The 19,526-nt window shown below is 40.8% G+C and overlaps 3 protein-coding genes and 1 non-coding gene across 4 annotated transcripts; 2 read left to right on the top strand and 2 right to left on the bottom strand.

Annotated features, from left to right (window-relative positions):
* Window positions 1-286: 286 nt before the first annotated feature.
* Window positions 287-4,653, top strand: stx11a (syntaxin 11a). The gene is made up of 2 exons (XM_026152643.1): window positions 287-490; window positions 1,645-4,653. Exon 2 carries the CDS (start codon window positions 1,650-1,652, stop codon window positions 2,529-2,531), a length of 882 nt encoding a protein of 293 aa, XP_026008428.1. The 5' UTR covers window positions 287-490; window positions 1,645-1,649; the 3' UTR covers window positions 2,532-4,653.
* On the top strand, window positions 3,762-3,844 carry trnal-uaa (transfer RNA leucine (anticodon UAA)). Its single transcript has one exon. It is a non-coding gene; the product is annotated as a tRNA-Leu (tRNA).
* A 1,835-nt stretch (window positions 4,654-6,488) lies between the features above and the next one.
* fbxo30a (F-box protein 30a) lies at window positions 6,489-10,605 on the bottom strand. The gene is made up of 3 exons (XM_026152642.1): window positions 10,397-10,605; window positions 7,472-9,521; window positions 6,489-7,367 (listed from the first exon to the last, which is right to left on the bottom strand). Exons 2-3 carry the CDS (start codon window positions 9,482-9,484, stop codon window positions 7,164-7,166), a joined length of 2,217 nt encoding a protein of 738 aa, XP_026008427.1. The 5' UTR covers window positions 9,485-9,521; window positions 10,397-10,605; the 3' UTR covers window positions 6,489-7,163.
* A 3,327-nt stretch (window positions 10,606-13,932) lies between these two features.
* On the bottom strand, window positions 13,933-19,339 carry LOC113011730 (uromodulin). The gene is made up of 9 exons (XM_026151423.1): window positions 18,991-19,339; window positions 18,374-18,462; window positions 18,165-18,269; window positions 16,118-16,278; window positions 15,889-16,024; window positions 15,304-15,398; window positions 14,612-14,780; window positions 14,277-14,391; window positions 13,933-14,172 (listed from the first exon to the last, which is right to left on the bottom strand). Exons 1-9 carry the CDS (start codon window positions 19,337-19,339, stop codon window positions 13,997-13,999), a joined length of 1,395 nt encoding a protein of 464 aa, XP_026007208.1. The 3' UTR covers window positions 13,933-13,996.
* Between the last annotated feature and the right edge of the window lie 187 nt (window positions 19,340-19,526).

Genomic DNA, 19,526 nt, shown 5'->3' with positions numbered 1-19,526 from the left:
TGAATTTCTTTTTTCGTGCTTCTTGTATTCTTTTCTATCTTCACAGCGAAGAATTTAAACTAAAATGAAAATGACTGAGATTCGTGGTCGACTCGTGAATCTAAAAGGTTTTTACAACACAAAACCTTTATTGCGCAAATTCCAAATGCGCAGGATTTGACATAAAAACCACCATATATAATGACTGTGACTGACCTACACCTCCTTCCTGGAATCAAACCCGAGAAGCCGTGAAATGTGTAAAGGGGAAAAGGCGTTATCTTCCGCATTAATACCCGCTGCAGGGTATATGGGCAGTGTAATGTCAGCGTGTCACTTGTAATGTATAGGACGTGATGCAAGACCTCCTTCAAAAATACCAAGTTGACTCTGGTACATGTTGAAATTTGCATTTATAACCGAGACAAAAAAGAGGAAATGAGTCTTTCCGTACTCGCCCCTTCTGCTTTTGGGACTTTGATTCTCTAGTATCGGTGGAGGACACAAAAAGGTAGGCTGTTTGCGCCTTCTGTTGTACTCTCTATATAGATATAGGCTCAGTAATCGATACATAGGTGTATTGTATCATACAGGTCGATTTCTGTATCAAAAGATTGCTTTCGAGCTATTCTGTTTCCTCCCGATCTCACCTTATCACGGGAGAGGATGCTTTGCGCTTCTCTGATGTGGTTTTTTCCACTTTAGTGAGGATTTTTAACATTATCTACATCACAGTGCACCTCAGGAATGGATTGGTTTAGCAGGAAATAACCGCTTCCTGAAGGACAGGAACTATTAAAATAACTTCTATCTCATGATGATGAGAGTGATACAGCTGAGGAAGTAACTCACCAGTTTGCTTTTGAGGACTTTTCACTGACCTACAGCCACCTTGGATTGTACATCAAAAGCTGTTATCGTTATCTAAAAGTGAGACTTAACATTTATTCCTTAATGTTAATAATAACATATCAAAAGAAGAACTCAGTGTGATACCAGCCCCTCCTTCTCTCTGTTAACAGGAGGTTTCAGTGCAACATTGAAAGGAAATGACCAAAGAACATGACCCATCTTATTTGCTATCCAATATCCAGTTTCATTCTGTAAGGGACCGGAGGTTTTCCACACATTAAAAAAAACTGTAACTTAACTTGTGTAGCTTTGCATGATTCACATTTCAGAATAATCTCAAACATTTAAGTTAACGTGTCAAATAAGTCATTGTAAGTCCTCTCTCTTTATGGCCACCGACCTTTACTCCAATTTTCTTCTGATTAGCTGAAAACAAAGGGCTTGAATACAGATGGGTGGGGCTTCTGTGCTCAAGGCCAGAGAGCTGTGTGCCTGAGATGACTATGTTAAGGATATATGTAAAAAGTAAATGTAAAAAGTGACATCATATAGAGCTGAAAGTAGAAACAACAGTCCAAAGCCTGGTTGTTTTCTTGCATGTGCTGACCTCACTATTTGAAACTTCTGCTATGTTTAATATGAACAGTATACATGTGACAGGAAATAAGATGAAGAGGAGCAAAGCCAGCAAAATAAAGTTGTGCCATTAGAATTTTTGATATTAGTTTTTTATCTAGTTCTTCACCACAGAGTAAAGAGTGCGTTTCCCACAATTCCATTAGCGAGGTGAATAAATGTCTATGACTCTTGCAGGTAAGATGAAGGACCGACTGACTGAGCTGCAGGCCTTCACGCCTGCAGAGCAGGAGTACAAGCCCACAGAGAACGAGAGACTCGCCGGTGAGGATGAGGAGCCTCTCGAGCAACACGCCATTGTGTTTGAGGGTGAGGACATGATGGATGGCATCTACAAGGATGCCCAAGCGATGAGGAAGGAGATCCAGTTGCTCAGAATGGATGTGAAACGTCTGGGGAAGCAGAACACCAGGTTCCTCACATCAGTCAGGAGGATCAGCAGCATCAAGCGGGACTCCAACGCACTGGGACGAGACATCAAGGCCAGAGGGGAGTCCATTTATAAAAAGCTGGAAAAAATGGGGAAGCTGAGCAAGGAGCTGGAGGAAGTCCACGGAGTTACATCAGCTTTGGCTCGCATGGTGCGCTCGCAGTATGTGTCTTTGACCAGTGCCTTCCACAGTGCCATGTCTGAATACAATGAGGCTGAAATGGCGCAAAGGGAGAATTGCAAAACCCGCATCCAGAGGCAAGCAGAGATCATGGGCAAGGAGGTAACCAGGGAGCAGATAGACGAGATGACTGAGACGGGCAAGTGGAACGTCTTCTCGGATAATCTCCTGCTGGAAGGGAGGACTGCCAGATCTGCTCTCAACGAGATTGAGAATAGGCACAAGGAGCTGCTGGAGCTGGAGGGCCGCATCAGGGACATTCATGACCTTTTTTTCCAGATGGCGATGCTGGTGGAGCAGCAGGGCTGCATGCTGGACAACATAGAAGCAAATGTAGGGGCAACAGAGGACTATGTAGCCAAAGCTTCAGCGCAGATCAAGCAGGCTAAGATATACAAGAAAAGCAATCCATGCAAGAAGCTGTTTTGTTGTTGTTTCCCATGCTGTAAATGAGGCGCCACCAGTTCCCACCCCCTACCAGAACATTTGATTCAAATCCGCTTTCTCTGCAAATGTTTCTAAATGCTCACATGAAAGCTTTTTGCTGCTCTAGATGTGTCCAGATATCACATTCTGGTATCATTTTCTTTATTGAGTTGATATCAACTAGTCAGAGTGATTCAAACCACATGCACATGTGCAAATATATACAGTGCGATGATGGTAGTTACATTTCCTGATTGCTACTGAGAACAGCTTGTGCATACATGACTGCTGTAAAAACATCGAAATTATTATTTCATGTGACTTGCAGCTTTGTTTAGCTTTTAGCTTTGTACAGTCTGCAATATTTAAGCCCATAAAGTATGATTTTATTTATAAATAAATGCCTTGGAGTGGCTATATTTGGACAACTTGAATGTGCATCTACAGCTAAGCTTGGAACCGGTACTTGCTATAGACGTGTTTCTTATTGCAACCATTGCTTCACAAGTGTGTAGAAACACTGATCACAGCTCAACCAGCAATTGTGGTTAGCTGGGGAGGCAAGTTAGATTTGTGAGGATTGTGCAACTATATGTTAGCCACCCCCATGTATATCATCACCAGCTACAAGCCAAGGCTGTGCTTTTCCTCCACGTGTTGCTTCACATAAAAAAACACAAACACACAAATATCTGTGTGTCAGCTCCACTTTAGAAAGTCAATGATTTTGTTTATCACTGCCAGACAACCAACGTCACCAAAGCCAGTGAAATCTCTTTAACAGGGCAGTTTGCCTGACTTAATGCGGTGTTTGCACAGGTAATGTTACAGGAGAAACAGAACAGAATGGCAAAATAAACAGGTCAGAGGACTTTCTGTTTGCACAGGAGGCCTATCTCACTGCCCTTTGTGATGGTAGTAAAATTTAAAAACCCTTATTTCCCCGTGCCTCTGGGCCAGCCCATCCCTCACTGGGGGAATCCCAGTCATCAGCTGGTAAACTGAGGGTGTTGTGACTCAGACTGCTGTGTACCTGTGGGAGTTTTCAGACTTAACTGCCTCTGCTCTGTGTTGAAATGAGTTTCAGGGCTGCAATGATTGCACTTCCTCAGCAGTGCTGTGCGGTTTCTACTGGGGGCATTTACCGACAAGAGCGCGTTTATTTGAACTGTGGCGTCACGCCTCTGGTAGCTGTGCGTGCTGGAGTCACACGGCTTTATCTGATGTGAGCCATGCGCTGATTGTGCACGTGCACTCACCAGGATGGCCGAGTGGTTAAGGCGTTGGACTTAAGATCCAATGGACAATAGTCCTCGTGGGTTCGAACCCCACTCCTGGTAAAAACGGAAGCTTTAACCGATGTTTGGAGGAAATGCGTGCAGTCTTATGCACTTCAGGACGACTTTACTCTTCATGGTCAGCCTTTCTGCGCTTAAGCTCCCACAGTAATAATTGTCACCTTCCTTTGAGATTCCTGTTGCGAAGCCATTGTTTGCCATTGCTTTGTCTGTTTTTTTCTTACCACGCATGTACTCTGGTTCAGCTAAGAAACTAAGAGAGATTTTGGATAATTACAAGGGGCACGCCTCACTGCCTCACTATAGATTTGAGACTTAACAGGTATTTGATTACACAGTGTGGTCCAAATGTAAACAAAACGGCAGTACAGTAGCAGATATTAATATTTAAATATTCAAAAGCCCCTAAAAAGCAGTAGTTGATGCTTTCTAACAGATTTACAAATGCTGTAACAAAAGGAGACGTAATTGCAAAGTAACATGCACGTGAAGAAGCTTTCATCATTGCCATTCTTCAGTGACGCTTTTATTCAAATATTTGAAACGAAGTCAATGATGAGGACTTTTATACTTTATTTTCTCTTCATTCTTATCTTGAATCAAAACCCACCAACCGGGGACCAACAGCTAAATCACATCCTGGCTCATCATCGCAGTGGAAGATGTTATGTACCAAGAGGCCTATTTATATTTCCTGTGTGGACGGTTTCGCACCCCTGATGGTGAAGGTCTGTTTATGTGGTGCCATCTAGCGGTGAGGGAAATATTATTTCACAAATGCTGTATTATTGTTTTCCCAGTTTCACAGACACTGTATTAAATCTCTCAAGACTTTGCTGGCACTAAAAGAAGACAATGTGTCCTATTTATATTCTTCTGCCTTTGCAATGGGTCAAAACGAAGGAATAAAAACACAAAGATATTAGAGTACAGTTTGAAATGGCTTTTGAACCAATCATATGTAGACTAAGTGGGTCTGAAGAGAACATCTGTTAGTGTACACCTGATCTAAATATACAGACATACCTCTGATAGATACTGAAAAAGATTAAAAGTCGAAACATTTAAGAACTCAAGAGTCTCTTTATTAAAATGGACCAAAAGTCAAACAAATGAAGTTGGCATACTGTGGTGAAAAAAACAAAACAAAACAAACAAAACAAAAGAAAAAAAAACCCCCATCAGCAGTGATAATTTAACCCAAAATACTGATACACTCCAGGTGCAAAGACTGCAAAACAAAAAGTGATCTGGAGACCTCTTACATGCATGAACATCCACAGAATAAAAGCCTGATTTGCATGCTCAGTTCCTCATTCAACTCACTCGGACAACTTTAACGCCAAAGAGTTAGTGCATCTCATCAGGTTTTGTTGATTTCATTCTTTCTGTCTCTCTTTCTATAATATAAGAAAGGACATAAAATGTACTAATATTAATGCGTGGTGCCTGAGAAACAAACTGTATAAATTAGCCTGTAACTGGACTGATTACATGCAGAACAGGAAGGAGTAGCATTCTTGCTGCTTCAACAAAGACAACCTGTCAAATTTAGGATTTAAATTTTACAGTACATGCCGTCATGTGCAAATCAGTAATTCAAATCCAGACCTAACAGAGGCAGACTTGCATTTCTTAAAACAAAAAATAATAATAATAAATGTACCAGTACAAAAAAAACGAAGAAAAAAAAAAGAAATCACACAAACTGAAAAAGACAGTTTAGTTTTGACACAGCTTGGGCTTTCCTACATCCAAAAGAAAAAGAAACACACACCATACCCATATTTCATCACTAACTAATGACATGTCTGTCATTTTAAACCAGTTTCAAAAAGTTTTTGAAGATTTCTTTCTATATATGGGAACTACAAGTTTTGTTACATCAAATTTCTTAATTCAGACAAAAATAAATAAATAAATTGTTCAACAAGCCCAATCACGAAGATTTATAAGTTTAAAAAAACCAAACAAAACCTTACTGATAAACATGAAAACCATGTTATTTCAGCACTGCAACTCACACCACTATAATACTGAAACAGTTCCCCACGGATCCTGTAATAATAAAGCAGCTGACCAGCTGTCGTGGCATTTTCAGCAATTTTCTCAAATACACTACGGTGAGATGAAGCTTCATGATACGACCCTGAGACACCAACAATACGTGAAAATAGCGGACGTGTAGTGCCAAAAAGAAAAAAACAACTTGAAAACCATGATAAATAGTGAATATGAACATAGTTAATGGTGCTTATTAAAGGAGGGAAGTGTGTGCCCGTTATTTTTCCTAGAACCTGGCCTGCAGGATTTGTTGAGGTCTGACACTGAGGGGAAGGAAACCACGCTTCCTGCTAACCAGTCACTGATGATTCACCAGGTACAGTCATTATTTGACTTCGCTACATTTAGATTTTTGAAGAAAAGAACCTCTAAATAATTGCTGGTTACTTGTCAAAATAGCTGGTAAAAAAAAAAAAACCCACAAGCCAACCGTGGCTTAAAAAACAAACAGGAAAAAAAAAATAGTACTGACACTCAACTGGTAAATAGTGTTGCTTCATGTCTCTGTACCCTGACTAACAAAGCCGCCTCTTAGTCAGAAGTGTGAAAAAAAGTTGAGGGTGGACCACTGTTGTGACTGCTAAAACATGCCAAAAAAAAAAAAAAAAAAAAAAAAGGTGTGAGCATGCTCATGCTGGTGCAGTTCAATAATCCTGTAAAGTGGAGCACAGACGTTTGGTCAATGTGAAAATGTAGAATTAACGCTGTGAAATCTGAGTTCTAAGCAGTACACACATGGTCACTGTAGGTATCTAAAGAAGATGTCAAAGCGTTCTAGGTAGCAGTAACTGTTCTAGCGTGAAGCAGTGGAGAAATCTCACAGATGTTCTGAACGACCTCATGGCGAGAAAAATCAAGTGTATCTCAAGTTAAGGCTCTACTCTTACCAATGAAGCACGGTACTGACTTTTTGATATAAAAATTGTTTAAAAATTCTACACCAAAAACATTCGATATTTACACAGTGTCAGAGTAGGTAAAGATACAACTTCAGTACACCAGGATTAATATCAGAGAGGAAGATACAACGCTAGAACTTCAATTTGCTTTTTTATAGTCCTGATGTGTGACTGCAGCAGGTCAGCCTCAGCTGAAGTATATGCCAGCTCACTACTGGCTTTGTCTTATTTGAGGGATTGAAGACTGTTTCCACTGTGTAGCAGAGAACCACAGGTAAAGTTCAACCAGGAGTTGTCTTTCTGAGGCCGGAAGAGTCGTAATGTCTGTAAACACTGGAGGAAAAATGTGCATTTGAGTTCTATAGGACCCAGAGGAGTCTGAAGGATGACCTCACCGTTTATGCTACTGGTTTGAGAACTGAACGTAAACACCTCCCTTCCTTTGTGAGCTCTCTGGTGAAACACATGCATGGCAGAGGGATCGCCTCCTCCCTACGAGAAATTGTGTTAAATTTGCATTTCTTGAGGTGATCAGCCATGCTGGCGATGTTTGCAAATTTCCACTCGTTCACTGTACCAAAGGCTGTGCTGAATCGCCACACCTGAACAGAAATAGGAAAATTTGTTTATTTTCATGTGCTGAGCACAAGACAGACAAGTGAAATTTGCTCTCAGCTGTCTTTAAAGAGTGTGCAAGTGGACAAACCTTGTTTGTGATCTGCCATGAGGGAGACCCATCAGCACGCCGTTTCTTCTCCCACAGCAGAACAACCATGCCACGCATCTGCAGCAGGCTGGCACACACATCTCTCATGATGCGGGACACTCTGGAGAGCTGGCACAAGCTAAAGCTGTCCAGAAAACTTGCTATGTGCTGCAAAACTTCAAATGGAAGACTGCTGAACTGGTCACACTGAGAGCTAAACTGGCAGTTCTTTCTTAGGCGCGTGTCCCCAGTTTTCAACGGCAAACCAGGCTGCACCCCGAAAGAACCCAGATGCCTGTCGTGGATGATCCGGAAGCCCTGAACAGATGGACAAAATCGTCTTTGGGAGTAGGTGCAGCCGTAGTAGGCCAAGGGGCAGCGCTGCTCCATCCAGCCATTGAGTCCAGCATGAATATCTCCATGAACATTTTTGAAATGAGATGAGAATTCATCTCGTCGGAACAGCTGCCCACACACAAATGTGAACATGGAGCGCTGTTTGGTTTGGTATCGGGCCACACATTCAAGCACTAGGTCCAGTCTGAGAGTGTGGAAGGGGCTGGGGTTGGAAAGCTGTGGACTGGCGTGATCGCAGGCTGAAGCTGAAGCAATATCCCCCACCATGGTGTTGGTTGCAAGAATGGCAGAAGGGAAGGAGAATGTTTGCGTACCAAAATCAATGTGGTAGCCATCAACAAACCTGCTGTCTGAGATTCCTCTGCCTCCTGGAGAATCGCCAAGGCAAAAAAGCAAAGCTGCAGTGATAAGGTCAATGCCATGGAGGCCCATGGGGTCATCTGCTACCTCCAGGTCAGATGTGTCAACTGCCTTGTCCTCCATCTTCGCTCGAAACAAATAAGGATCTGACAGCAGGGCCCGACGTCCATTAAATGTAAACATACTTATTCCTCTAAGCACTTCTACATTCTGTAGCTTACGCTCCAGGCACCTGTACCTGAGTTCAGTGGGTAAGTGTTGCAAGAAGTTATTTCTCACATGATCAGACAGTAGGAATGGCATTGGAGGTGCAAGTGGTTCTTGTTGAGGCACAGGAGGTTCCAGTGCTACAACAGGCATGTAATTCTGAGGCATCTCTGGCCAGACAAGGTTGGAATCATTTATCGGTTCATCAATGTCGTCTTCCTTCTCATCAAAAAGCAACTCAACAAAATCATTTTCTTCAACCCAGTTGATACCATCTTCTTCTCCATCGTCTATAGCAGCGCTCTCCACTCCGCCCACCGCTCCCAGCTCGCACTCTGAATCAGAGTCACTTTCTTGCATATCTACATTCTTCCCGCCTTCAGCAACATAAATACCATGGCTATCACCATTTTCTCCATTATGGAGTGCTCCACTCTTATCAGTCTTTTCACCATTTAAGTTTCCAACAATTACATTAATGTCCTTGGAATTAGTGAGGATGTCCAAGGCAGCAGCTAAATTTCTCCTCGTCTCCACTGAAGCCCTGTACAGCTCATTAAAGGGCTCTTCCTCCATTTCCACTGTTGCATTACCTAACACTGTCTCTGGTAAACTTGATGCTGTGGCCATTTTATCACTTTCATCTAATTCTTTATCTCCATTCTTCGACACAGTGGTCGTGACCTTAAGGGACTCTAACAGCATCCTTTGATCCTGCAGAGCCAAAGCCATGTCTAACTGCTCCACCTCATCGAAGTCTTTGCTCAAGTTTTCATAGGACTTGCGATCAGCATAGCTGACAGGCCAGCGGTTCCACTCCATAGTACAACATACTATACTTGCAGGACACGTCTCAAGGTGTTGTGCCATCCTGACCCTTGCAATAGTGAAAGGGCAGCCAAACCCACTGTTGAGGCAAGGGAGGCGTTCATAGGGACACAGCAGACGATGTTCCTCTAGTTTGCACGAGTGAAAAACTGCCCCACAGACAAGAGGACAGCCAATGAGGTCACAGGAAACACCTGTCTCTGGTCTCACCATGCATCTTCTATTGATGCATTTAAGGCAGTGGGGGTGTAGAGTCTCCATTTTTTCCCCTAATGATAGCTGGAGAAGGTGTCCAACCCTGAAACAAAATGATAAATAGATTTATTTTGTTGAGAAATCTCACACGTCATGGTAACACCCCTGTTTTTAGGTTTAACTGGAACAAAACATGTCTAGGGTTACATTATACCATCTATGCAACCATTTAATAGCACACGTGCCTTCAAAAAGCCCTGTCACCGATTCCCTCCACATGCACTGTAAACCTTTACGCTATTCAGTAACATTTCACAACACCCATCTTAGGTTTCATGGTCACACCAGTTTTTCCAGGACTTTCAAGGCAAGCCTGAACCCTGACCTTTAGGCCCTGTAACTTGCCCTTAGTTTTTCAAGGAATTCTGGTAACAAGTAAAACAAGAACAGCGAACAATTCAACCTGCCAACCGGGTGCAACACAGCCACCAAAATACTTCTGAATTATAACGCCGGGCTTATTTGGTCATGCTGCTTGTGTAGGGGATTTGTGGGATAATGAACGCAAGCTAAGAGGACAACAATCATATTAAAGACCCACAACAATGCTGCAAGCCCTAACAATGCTGTGCAACAAAGAAGAGCTATTATTCAAGTCTTTAATGCCTTGGCCGGCGACCGCTGTCTAAATTACGCAAGCACAACTGGCTAAAAACACAAACAAAAACACAGCAACAACTCCTAACACATCAATCCATCAACAGATTACATGTTAACAACATCCAATTGCAGCTTGGCAAGTATGCATTTACGTGTCAATGTATAAAGTTAAAGAATGACAAGCTAAGTCACAAAACTTTAAAAATCTTAATAAGTAAACAAAAGAACATCAACAACATGACTAGCCGGTTAGCGTTAGCGGCTACACTTTGTTAGCCTAATTAGTTAGCTAGCTCACAGCTTCTACAAACAACTTACCCGAGTCGCTGGGCTCTCCGAGTGTGCTTTATTTATATTGTCTAACTTTTAACAGCTCCGTCGATGCCTGCAGTACGGAAACTGTGACTACACAAACACCCCGCGGTATTAAATGTGTTTAAATCTTCTTATGAATTGAACAGGCTGCAGCTGCTTCCTCGCTGCTCGGGGTCAGTCGGAGTTATGTTGATCCTGATACTGCGGCGCAGTACTACGTCATCACGTAAACCGGCCGGTGTCCCGGTCATATTTAGGTTTATGGAGGCAGACCTGAGAGCACTGAAATAAACAGAGTGGGAAAACCCCCGAGGGCAGTTTTACATCTATAATCACTATTAGGGTGCTTATGATGCAGTCTGGGAAATTTAATGGGAATAGACTCCTGAGATAATATTAATTAGCTACCCTTAATTAATATTTTCCTTCCAAGGAGACAGTTTCCTGTCATTTTTTAAGTGGTCTCCAGCAATAGTTCTTCTGGCTTTCTAAAGGTCTTTCAAAGTATTTCTTTGGACATTTGTTGCCTTTTCACTAATTTTCAGAGGAATGTTTTTATTTTTGTTAAGCTACTTAACACTGACCTATGAATCATACCAGCATGACAAGGCACTTAACTCAAGGAGTGAACCATTGTTCTGACACACTTCGTTACTAGAAGCCTGTGGCAAAAACACATAATTTGTTCCAATTTCTTTTTTGAATCTACAGAAAGTCAAAGACAACATGATATAATGGGCATAAAATACTACTGTTGAACCAACAAGGTGATTCCCAAAGAGCCATTAACTGAAAACGTAGCTCATATCATAGCTCATATCTATCTAGACAGCATGGTGTGCGGTGTGTCCTTAAAAAAACTTAAGGAAACTGGACAAATGGAGGACAACAGAAGAAGTGTCAGGTATAAAATCTGTCTGCAGCTGGCACAGAATTGGCACAGAATCGGAAAGTTATGGCTTTAAGAAAGAGGAAAAAGCTTATTAAAGACCTGAGAGATGCATCTAACTCTACTATGCACCAAATCATCATTAGACATGGTCCTAGTGGAAGGGTGGCTGTGAAGAAACCATTCTTATGGAGGTAAACTGGAATAAAAGGCTGCAAACTTTCACAACAACTTGACTGAAAATCAGTGGCAACAAGTCTGATAGTGTGGTGAATCAAAATCAGTATGTGTGGGAGGAGGGCAGGAGAGGTACACTGCATACAGAATACTTATATGCTGCATTTCTATGTGTGTTTGTGCATGATTCATAATTAGTTTAATCTATTTCCCATTTTCACAGCAAAAACATAAAGAAATGAGTGGTGGCTCTAGACTTTTGCATGGTACTGTATGTAGGCATACAAGTAAAAATCAGAGGATGCTTAAAAAACTCAGAAAGACTAATTACATTTTTATGCATAAAGATAAAAAGACTGGGGTAAAATTATAACTTATCCTATCATAAATAAGTCTTTCCCCTCTGTTCGAGAAGGTAAAGCAAGATTTGGAGAGATGGAATTCCCTACCTGTTTCTTGGCTAGGACGTATAGCTTTGATTAAGATGAATATTTTACCTCGATTGTTATATCCTGTCCAAATGATTCCGGTTATATTTTCAAATAGAGTGATGAAGGATCTGAATAGTTGGCCAAACTTAAGATGGCTACACTGCAGCTCCCAGGTTCAGTAGGAGGTCTAGATTTACCAATTGAGTACTCACATGAGTTATATTCATGACTGGGTCACAAATAATTCACACTCTATCTGGTTGGGGATTGAAACCTCTCTTTCAAAGTATCCATTAAGGGACCTATTGTTTTTCAAGAACTTTAAAGATATTAGATTGAGCTGTGATAATCCAGTCACACTTAATACACTTAAGGCCTGGCGGTCAGTATGTCGAATTGAGGGAAGGTTGAAGCTAACATCTATGTTTACTCCTATTGTGAATAATCTTGACTTTCAACCGGGGATGTTTGATATAGGTTTTAAGGAATGGAAGAACAAAGGAATTCAGAGACTGAGGGACTTATTCTCCGATAATGTAGTTATGCCATTTGACCAAATGGTTGAGAAATATTCTCTCCCCAAGCATGACTTTTTCCGTTACTTACAGATAAGGCATTATATTTTGCATAGTACTAACTTTAGTGAGAGTCATGAAGTCTCTCCTGTTGAAAAATTATTATTTTTAACAGACAAAGAGGTACCTGTGAAGATATTTTATAAGGCTTTATATTCTGTACTCTCAGGGATGTCACAGAGGCTTAAAGGCAAATGGGAAAAGGAATTAGGTATAGTAATTGATGATGAGGAGTGGGAAGATGTCTGGAGTTACGCCAAATCAATATCAGTTTGTAATCGTACCAAAGCAATACAGTTAAAAATTATACATAGAATGCACATATCTATGTTTCGCAGACATCAATATAATCCTACCCTTTCACCCATGTGCCTTAAATGTAAGACAGTAATTGGTACCCTAACTCACAGCTTCTGGTCATGTTTGAAATTGCAAGAATATTGGTCTAATGTGCTATTTGAAATGGAGAAGATTTTCGGTTGTGAATTGGAGATGGATCCTCTGTCTCTCATACTGGGCCTCCCCAGCCGGCGATTAATATCCAAGAATAATAGGAGATTGTACTGTGTTCTCACCTATGCGGCAAGGAAGAATATACTACTCCAATGGATTTATGAAAAAGTACCAACTATTAAAGGTTGGAAAAGAGTAGTGTTGGATTTAGTGCCACTGGAATATCTTACATGTATATTGCATTCAAAAACAGATCAATTCTTTAAGGTGTGGGAACCATACTTGAACTATGTGGAACCTGATGTTTCTAATATTATGTTACAAGGATTCTCTTGAGTGTTTAAACTGTAATGGAACTGAGCTGTTTTTTTTTTTCATTTTTTTTTAGTTATCAGTTTGTTTGTTTTATGTTTGTTTGTCTGTTTGTTTATTTTTTGGTTTTGAATTGTACACTGTATTATGTTATGTAATTATGTACTATTTGTGAAAAAAAAAAGGAAAAAAAAAAAAAAGTCTGATTACTGTTCATGTCGTATCCAGGAACCATTAACAGCAAATTCACATCCATTTTCATTAAACGTGAAACACGATTAAACATGATTAATTTAAGAACATTGTTTTATTTACATCTGCTATTTGGGTCACGTGTTAAAACTAAAACCATGTGACCCAAAACTGAGCAGCATATTTGTGTGTCATATAACATTAAAAAGTAAAACATTAAACGTTCGGGCATGTTTTTTGTTTTGTTGCTCTGGATCATATTCAATTGAAAAGGCACTACAGTTGCTTTTTGAGTAAAAGCCACACATGCAAGAAAGAATTTACTTCAGTGAAAATACAAATGGTATACAGCAGTTGAATTAAGTAGCACAAAATAAAAATAATGACATAAAGCACAAGTATCTTAATATCAGGAATGTGTTTAAGAGAAATGTTTATTACCCACAGCTTTTTACAAATCAAACAAAAAATTTTTCTAATGAGCATAATACACAAAACATATAACATTATTATAAAAACGCGTGTACGTATGTTTTCCTGTGTCCATTTACTAATTCTATAAAGTCCATACAATTCATGAGGCCACTTCTGAGCTGTGATGAATGTTGGACAGGGTAAGCTGTGCTTCCCGTGCTGGGTAGAAATGTCTGGAGCGAAGCCACAACCTCCCAAAGACTCCTGTTACCAGCAGCAAGACAAGCAGCAGTCCTCCAAGGACAAAGGTCTCCACAGCTGGGACTCCTCCTGCATCTACACACAGGTGGGTCTGCATGCTTATGAACTGCTTACAGTGTCTGGAATCTTTAAACTATGAAGTTAAACTATATTAACTGCAAAGACTGAATTAAACATACCTAGACTGGGATTTTCACTGTGGTTTAATAGTCGTCTTATGGGTCCGTAAGACACTGTATGGGACAGTGGTATTTCTCTCCGTGTTCTCAGTAATCCATCTTCACCGGAACAGTTCTGTTTGGCAAATACACGAGTGAAATGTGAAATTTAAAAACCAACATAAGCAGTCAAATATACAGTCATAAGCACTGTATATTTAAAATGATGGCAGCTCATATGGCTGAAAACCACTCCTAGGCTGACGGGTCTATATTGGTGACATATAGCAGGCTACTTGTCTGAACTGGCTCCTGACTATCAGTTTGAGGAATGGGTGCAGCATGAGGTCACTCACAGGCTGACACAGACCAGGACCACTGTGGCAGATCTGGACGTTGCAGTGAAGGAAGACGTTGGTATAAGAGCTGCCGACAAACTTAAACATTTGTATCCTGAACGTGGCCTCTGGGCCCTGACCGTTCTTCAGCACGCTCAGAGTCTGGTCGTTGGTCAACACTGGACAGCTAGAGGGAAAGAGACAAGTCTAAGAGGCCTGCTGATAGCAATGAAACACGATGCTGCACTTTAAATATAACAAAAGGAGAAACAGCTAATAAAAAAAAATGCAAACATAACTTGAGGTGATACAACACAGAAGTGTTTGAGTGCTTTCATCTCTTCATCTCTTTAGCTCTGAGAAATCTTGGTGCATTTCATAACTCTGCTGTTGCCAACAGTACCAAATACTGCCTGGTTGTCAAGGGCATGCACAGCTGTTGAAGTGAAATGCATGTGGCCTCTCAGCCAGGAGTCACATGACCAGCCTGTGAGATTTGTTGTCTGGACAGCTCTCTATGCAACAAACTCTCTTATTTCAGATTTCAACAGTGCACCCATAGGAGGAGGTGGAACTGTTTGCTAATGTGGTGAAACAACACAGCCACGGAGAACGCCATAAACAAGCTTCCACACCTTCAAAGTATGTGGTGTAAACATGGCAATCATGCATTTTCATCTGCATTCAGTTTAAACAGTCCAGAGGCAGACCTGTCTGCGATGAAGGTGTACTGAATATTGCTGTATGGATCACTGGTCGGCGTAGCCCAACATCTCTCCATACGCAGCTGCAGATGAGAAGGTATCTGTGACACAGACAGAGTTCGGCAACGGTCAATTAATTCCTTAAACAGGACAAACAGTTTTCCATAACGCACAACAAAATGATGACTCATAGTAAGTAAACAACAGGTGTACCAAGAGATTATAACAGCACGAAAGAGGACTCAAATGACTGTCTAGTCATGGGTGGAGTGTTAGATTTCCAGCACTGGTTGGAAAACTACCCACAAAACATATTGCTTAACCTTGTGTAAGAGCACACCCAAACTAACTCAAAAATAGCTGTGAATATTAACAACACTTTGAATGCTTAACAGTCAGAGCCAAGTATATATAATCCCTGTTAGATATTAACAGATATACTTATCCTGCCAATCAAATGCAAATACAACATATTGCTTTTGTGCATCATTCCAATTTGCAAATATATAATACAGCTTGTTAAGGTGAGAACTACATCTTTACTATTTGGAGGTGAAAAATATACTAAACTGACATTTCACTGCGATTTACCATGAAAACTTTTACAAAGATGTTATCCTCCAGAGTCAGCGATGGCACAGTGGTCCACCTGTCCTCAAAGGCTTCGTCTTTGTACAGCAGCATTGACACTGAGAAATTCCCATCCTCAGTGTTCAGAGTGATAGGTCTACAGAGGCAATGGGTTTATTAAAATAGGCCAAATGTTGAGAACAAATCATTCTCCAGTTGGAGAAAAGTCAGAAAAGAAGAAAACATTTACCTGATGTCCACTCTGATCATGTTTTCTCCGTTGGGCTGTTGGACCATGTAGTTGATGGGGTAGCGGCACGCAAATGTTATGTTGATGTAGTTTCTTGTGATAATATCTGAGTAGTTGTTGTGTATGGTGTTTATGAACACCATGTGTGTGTCATCTGAGGCCTATGGAGAGAACATAGCATGTGTGATGGTCAGTGAGGGGAAATGTAGCTTGTTTACTTTACCGTTACTTTTTAGATTTTTATAGAAATAGGAATCAATAATGCTGTTTTAGGTAAGAACAACTGCAGAAACCTGGAATAGAAATTAAGTGATGGGCTGATTAAATAGTGGAGATCTTAAGAGAATGTCTTTTATGAAAGTTTAGAAGTTTAGTTAAGTTTGATGCCTTTGTCTAACTAATGTCTGGATTGCGACATCATAAAAGACATATACACACGAGTCTAACATAATGCAGGTTGGGCGGCCTTTAGTCTGCATGTTAAAGTATCCTTGGGAAAGATACTGAACCCTGAGTTGCCACCATGCCACCATATTCATCAGGGTGCAAGTGTGTGTGAATGTTAGAAAGCACTTAGGCATAGATAAAAGCACTGTGTGGATGTTTGTGTAACTGAGTGAAAGAGACTTGTATTAGAAAGTGCCTTAAGTGTTCAACTGAGTAGAAAGGTGCTATATAAGTACCAGTCCAACTTAACATTTAACAATACATAAACTCTACTGTGGTACATATGAATACTGGCAAAGTGGATTTGCTAGCATCACCACATTCATTTTTTAATTCAATTCAGTTTCATTCATAAGGTGCCAAATCACATAACAGTTAGATCAAGGTGCTTTATACTGTAATGTAAACAACCTATAATAATACAGAGATTAAGTTAAAGTTAGGTTGAGTAGTCACTGGGATTAAATACTCTTATTCAGCTGTCACCATCCTTTTAAAATAAACCATAAAATGGGAACAGGTGAAAAGCTGGTGTGTGAAGTTTCTGCAGGTCCCTGTTGAGATGCAGGGTGGTGACCATGGTTACAAAGCAGGACAAACTGTCTTTACCTCTAACAGTTCAACATTTTTTACTACTTCTTGGTAAACACTCAATCGCTCCCCCGGGGCAGCCTCAATGAGAGGACCACTGACAGATCTCGCAGCAAACTACATAACCCCCCACTGCTACGTGCACTTATCACGAAGGCTCTGAGTCTTATACATCCAGAAATGTCAGCGAGGAAACTGTAAACGTGGCGTCTCTGATGGCAGGGTGTAAAAGGTGCTACGGTCAAGGTGAAAGCATGACTGACAGCTGTGACATTCTTCTCCTTTAGCAACAGCCCTTTTTCCTTCAGAGCATACTTACTTTCCTCAGCTTCTGTGCAAAAACCTTGTAAATCGCAGAAATTGAGTACTGAGAGAACTGCTGAAAGCCGTGTTAACCTTTTAGGTGGTTTACAAGAAAATTTTTTAAAGCATTCCAAGGATTTAAAGGACACTTATGTGTTAAGCAGTGGCTGACTTTCAGTGTAGAGCAGCTGGATTAAAATAACCGTGAGCCTCATTGCCCAGGTGAATGCTGATAAATAAGAAATACAAGGCCATTCAGAGTCCCATTGATGCTTTAAATGAGGCCCTGTCCTGTTATAGGCAAAAAGAACAGCTCTGTCCGTCTTTCTTGAAGAAATGCCACTCCTCCCCTTCTTTTCTCTTCCTTCCCGTCTCTCTGGGTTCAGCGTGTGTGCCTTTCTCTGTCCATCTATTATACTTGCTATGAGCTAATTTCCATACAAAATCTGAACACAGAGCCTCATAGTCCACATTCACAACACAGTAGAAAGAAGGTGATGGATCATGGATCTGAAGATATTCCTGCAGCACCTGTAGACCCTTTAATTCATTATGAAGAGAATCCTCTTAACATTAATGGAGGTAGTAAAGAGTAACTTGTCTTCTTATCAGATTTACCTGAATTTAATATCTGAGTTCACTCTTAAAAGATCACCTGAAGGAGCAATCCTCTATTTTTTTAAGGCAAATCAAAGATGGATCATACCATTATAGTGCCGCAATCTGACAGATTTGTCTTAATGCTGAAAACATAGTCCTCTCCGACTACATCACCACGGCACTCCGGATCATTTAAATGCAAATCCCAAGCCTTAAAAGAGAAGACACAAAGCAAATAGAGACAAATATGTAATAATTACTCAAAATGACACAGTGCTCTTTGGCATTATTAATGACTGGTCAGTGATGACTTACGTAAACAGGAGGAACTTTGTTGAGAAAAAAAGCGCTTGGAATAACAAGCTCCATACGGTCGTTGATGCAAATGACAGTTTCATTAAGTTCTAACAGTAAAAAAAACAAAGTTATTTTATCAGTCACATTTTACACTCGGCACCTATAAACAGGTATATTACTATTTAACCAGTCAGCACATGTAGCGGACCAACAGTGTAGCCACCAATAAGTAAATCAACCAAACCAACAATATCCAAATATTAGCTTTAGAATGATTATTTTCCTCTTTTGTTGAAAGTTATACTATGACTCAGTACTTTTGAGCATTATGTATGTATATACAGGTCATTTTCTATATATTTTTCTTAAAAATTAGCCTCAATCATTTTCAGAGAGTCAAGACCTGAATGTGGTTGAAACCCGTCACTGCATTTAATGTCAAGGCATACAGCTTTTGCCAAAGGAGGCACCAGTTATACTCCAGCTTTCACTGGACTTGGACTAAATCCTCCTCTCTTGAGTTAGAACCTTTTTACAATTATTGCAGCCAGTAAAACAAAACAAAACATGCTAATCAATAATCAGTTTGTTTTTTGTTCATCCCCAGATTTGTGAGCTGTGAAACGTGTGCTCACCCTCCGCCTCAGACTCCAGATAGACTGCCGAGGTAACCATCCTCATGGTGAGCAGTAGCCAGACAAAAACCAAACTGGCAGATGCCATCTTCCCTCTGCTTTCTGGTAGCTCAGCCACTCCACTACCTTTTGGCTCCTTCTCTGACACTCTGTGAATCTTCTGGGAGCTATTCACCACAGTCTGACACCAGAAAATGTAGTACCCTTCTCTTACTCCAGCCCCTTGAAAACTAAAGAACTGCGGCCCTCCCTCAAGCCCTAAAAAACACCAGCTTGAATGATGCCCCCAACAACAATGAGATTCCACGCATGAATAGGGGGAACCGGGGGAGTCCAAGGTAACACGCATGTCACCGCCTACTGTGGCGACGTTCTCTTAGTAAACATCTTATGACCGTTTCTTACTACACAGACTAACAAGAAGTCTGGTAACCATGTAAAAAGGAACACCAGCACGAGGCTGTCCCTCTTTGTTGTCTGGACATCTTAAAATCTTTACAAGTACGGGAATCGCAGTCAGTCAGGTGAAAAGAAAA

This window comes from Astatotilapia calliptera, chromosome 19, assembly GCF_900246225.1.
Source record: "Astatotilapia calliptera chromosome 19, fAstCal1.2, whole genome shotgun sequence".
NCBI classification, from domain to species: domain Eukaryota; kingdom Metazoa; phylum Chordata; class Actinopteri; order Cichliformes; family Cichlidae; genus Astatotilapia; species Astatotilapia calliptera.
This window is presented reverse-complemented; position numbering and strand designations above follow the sequence as displayed.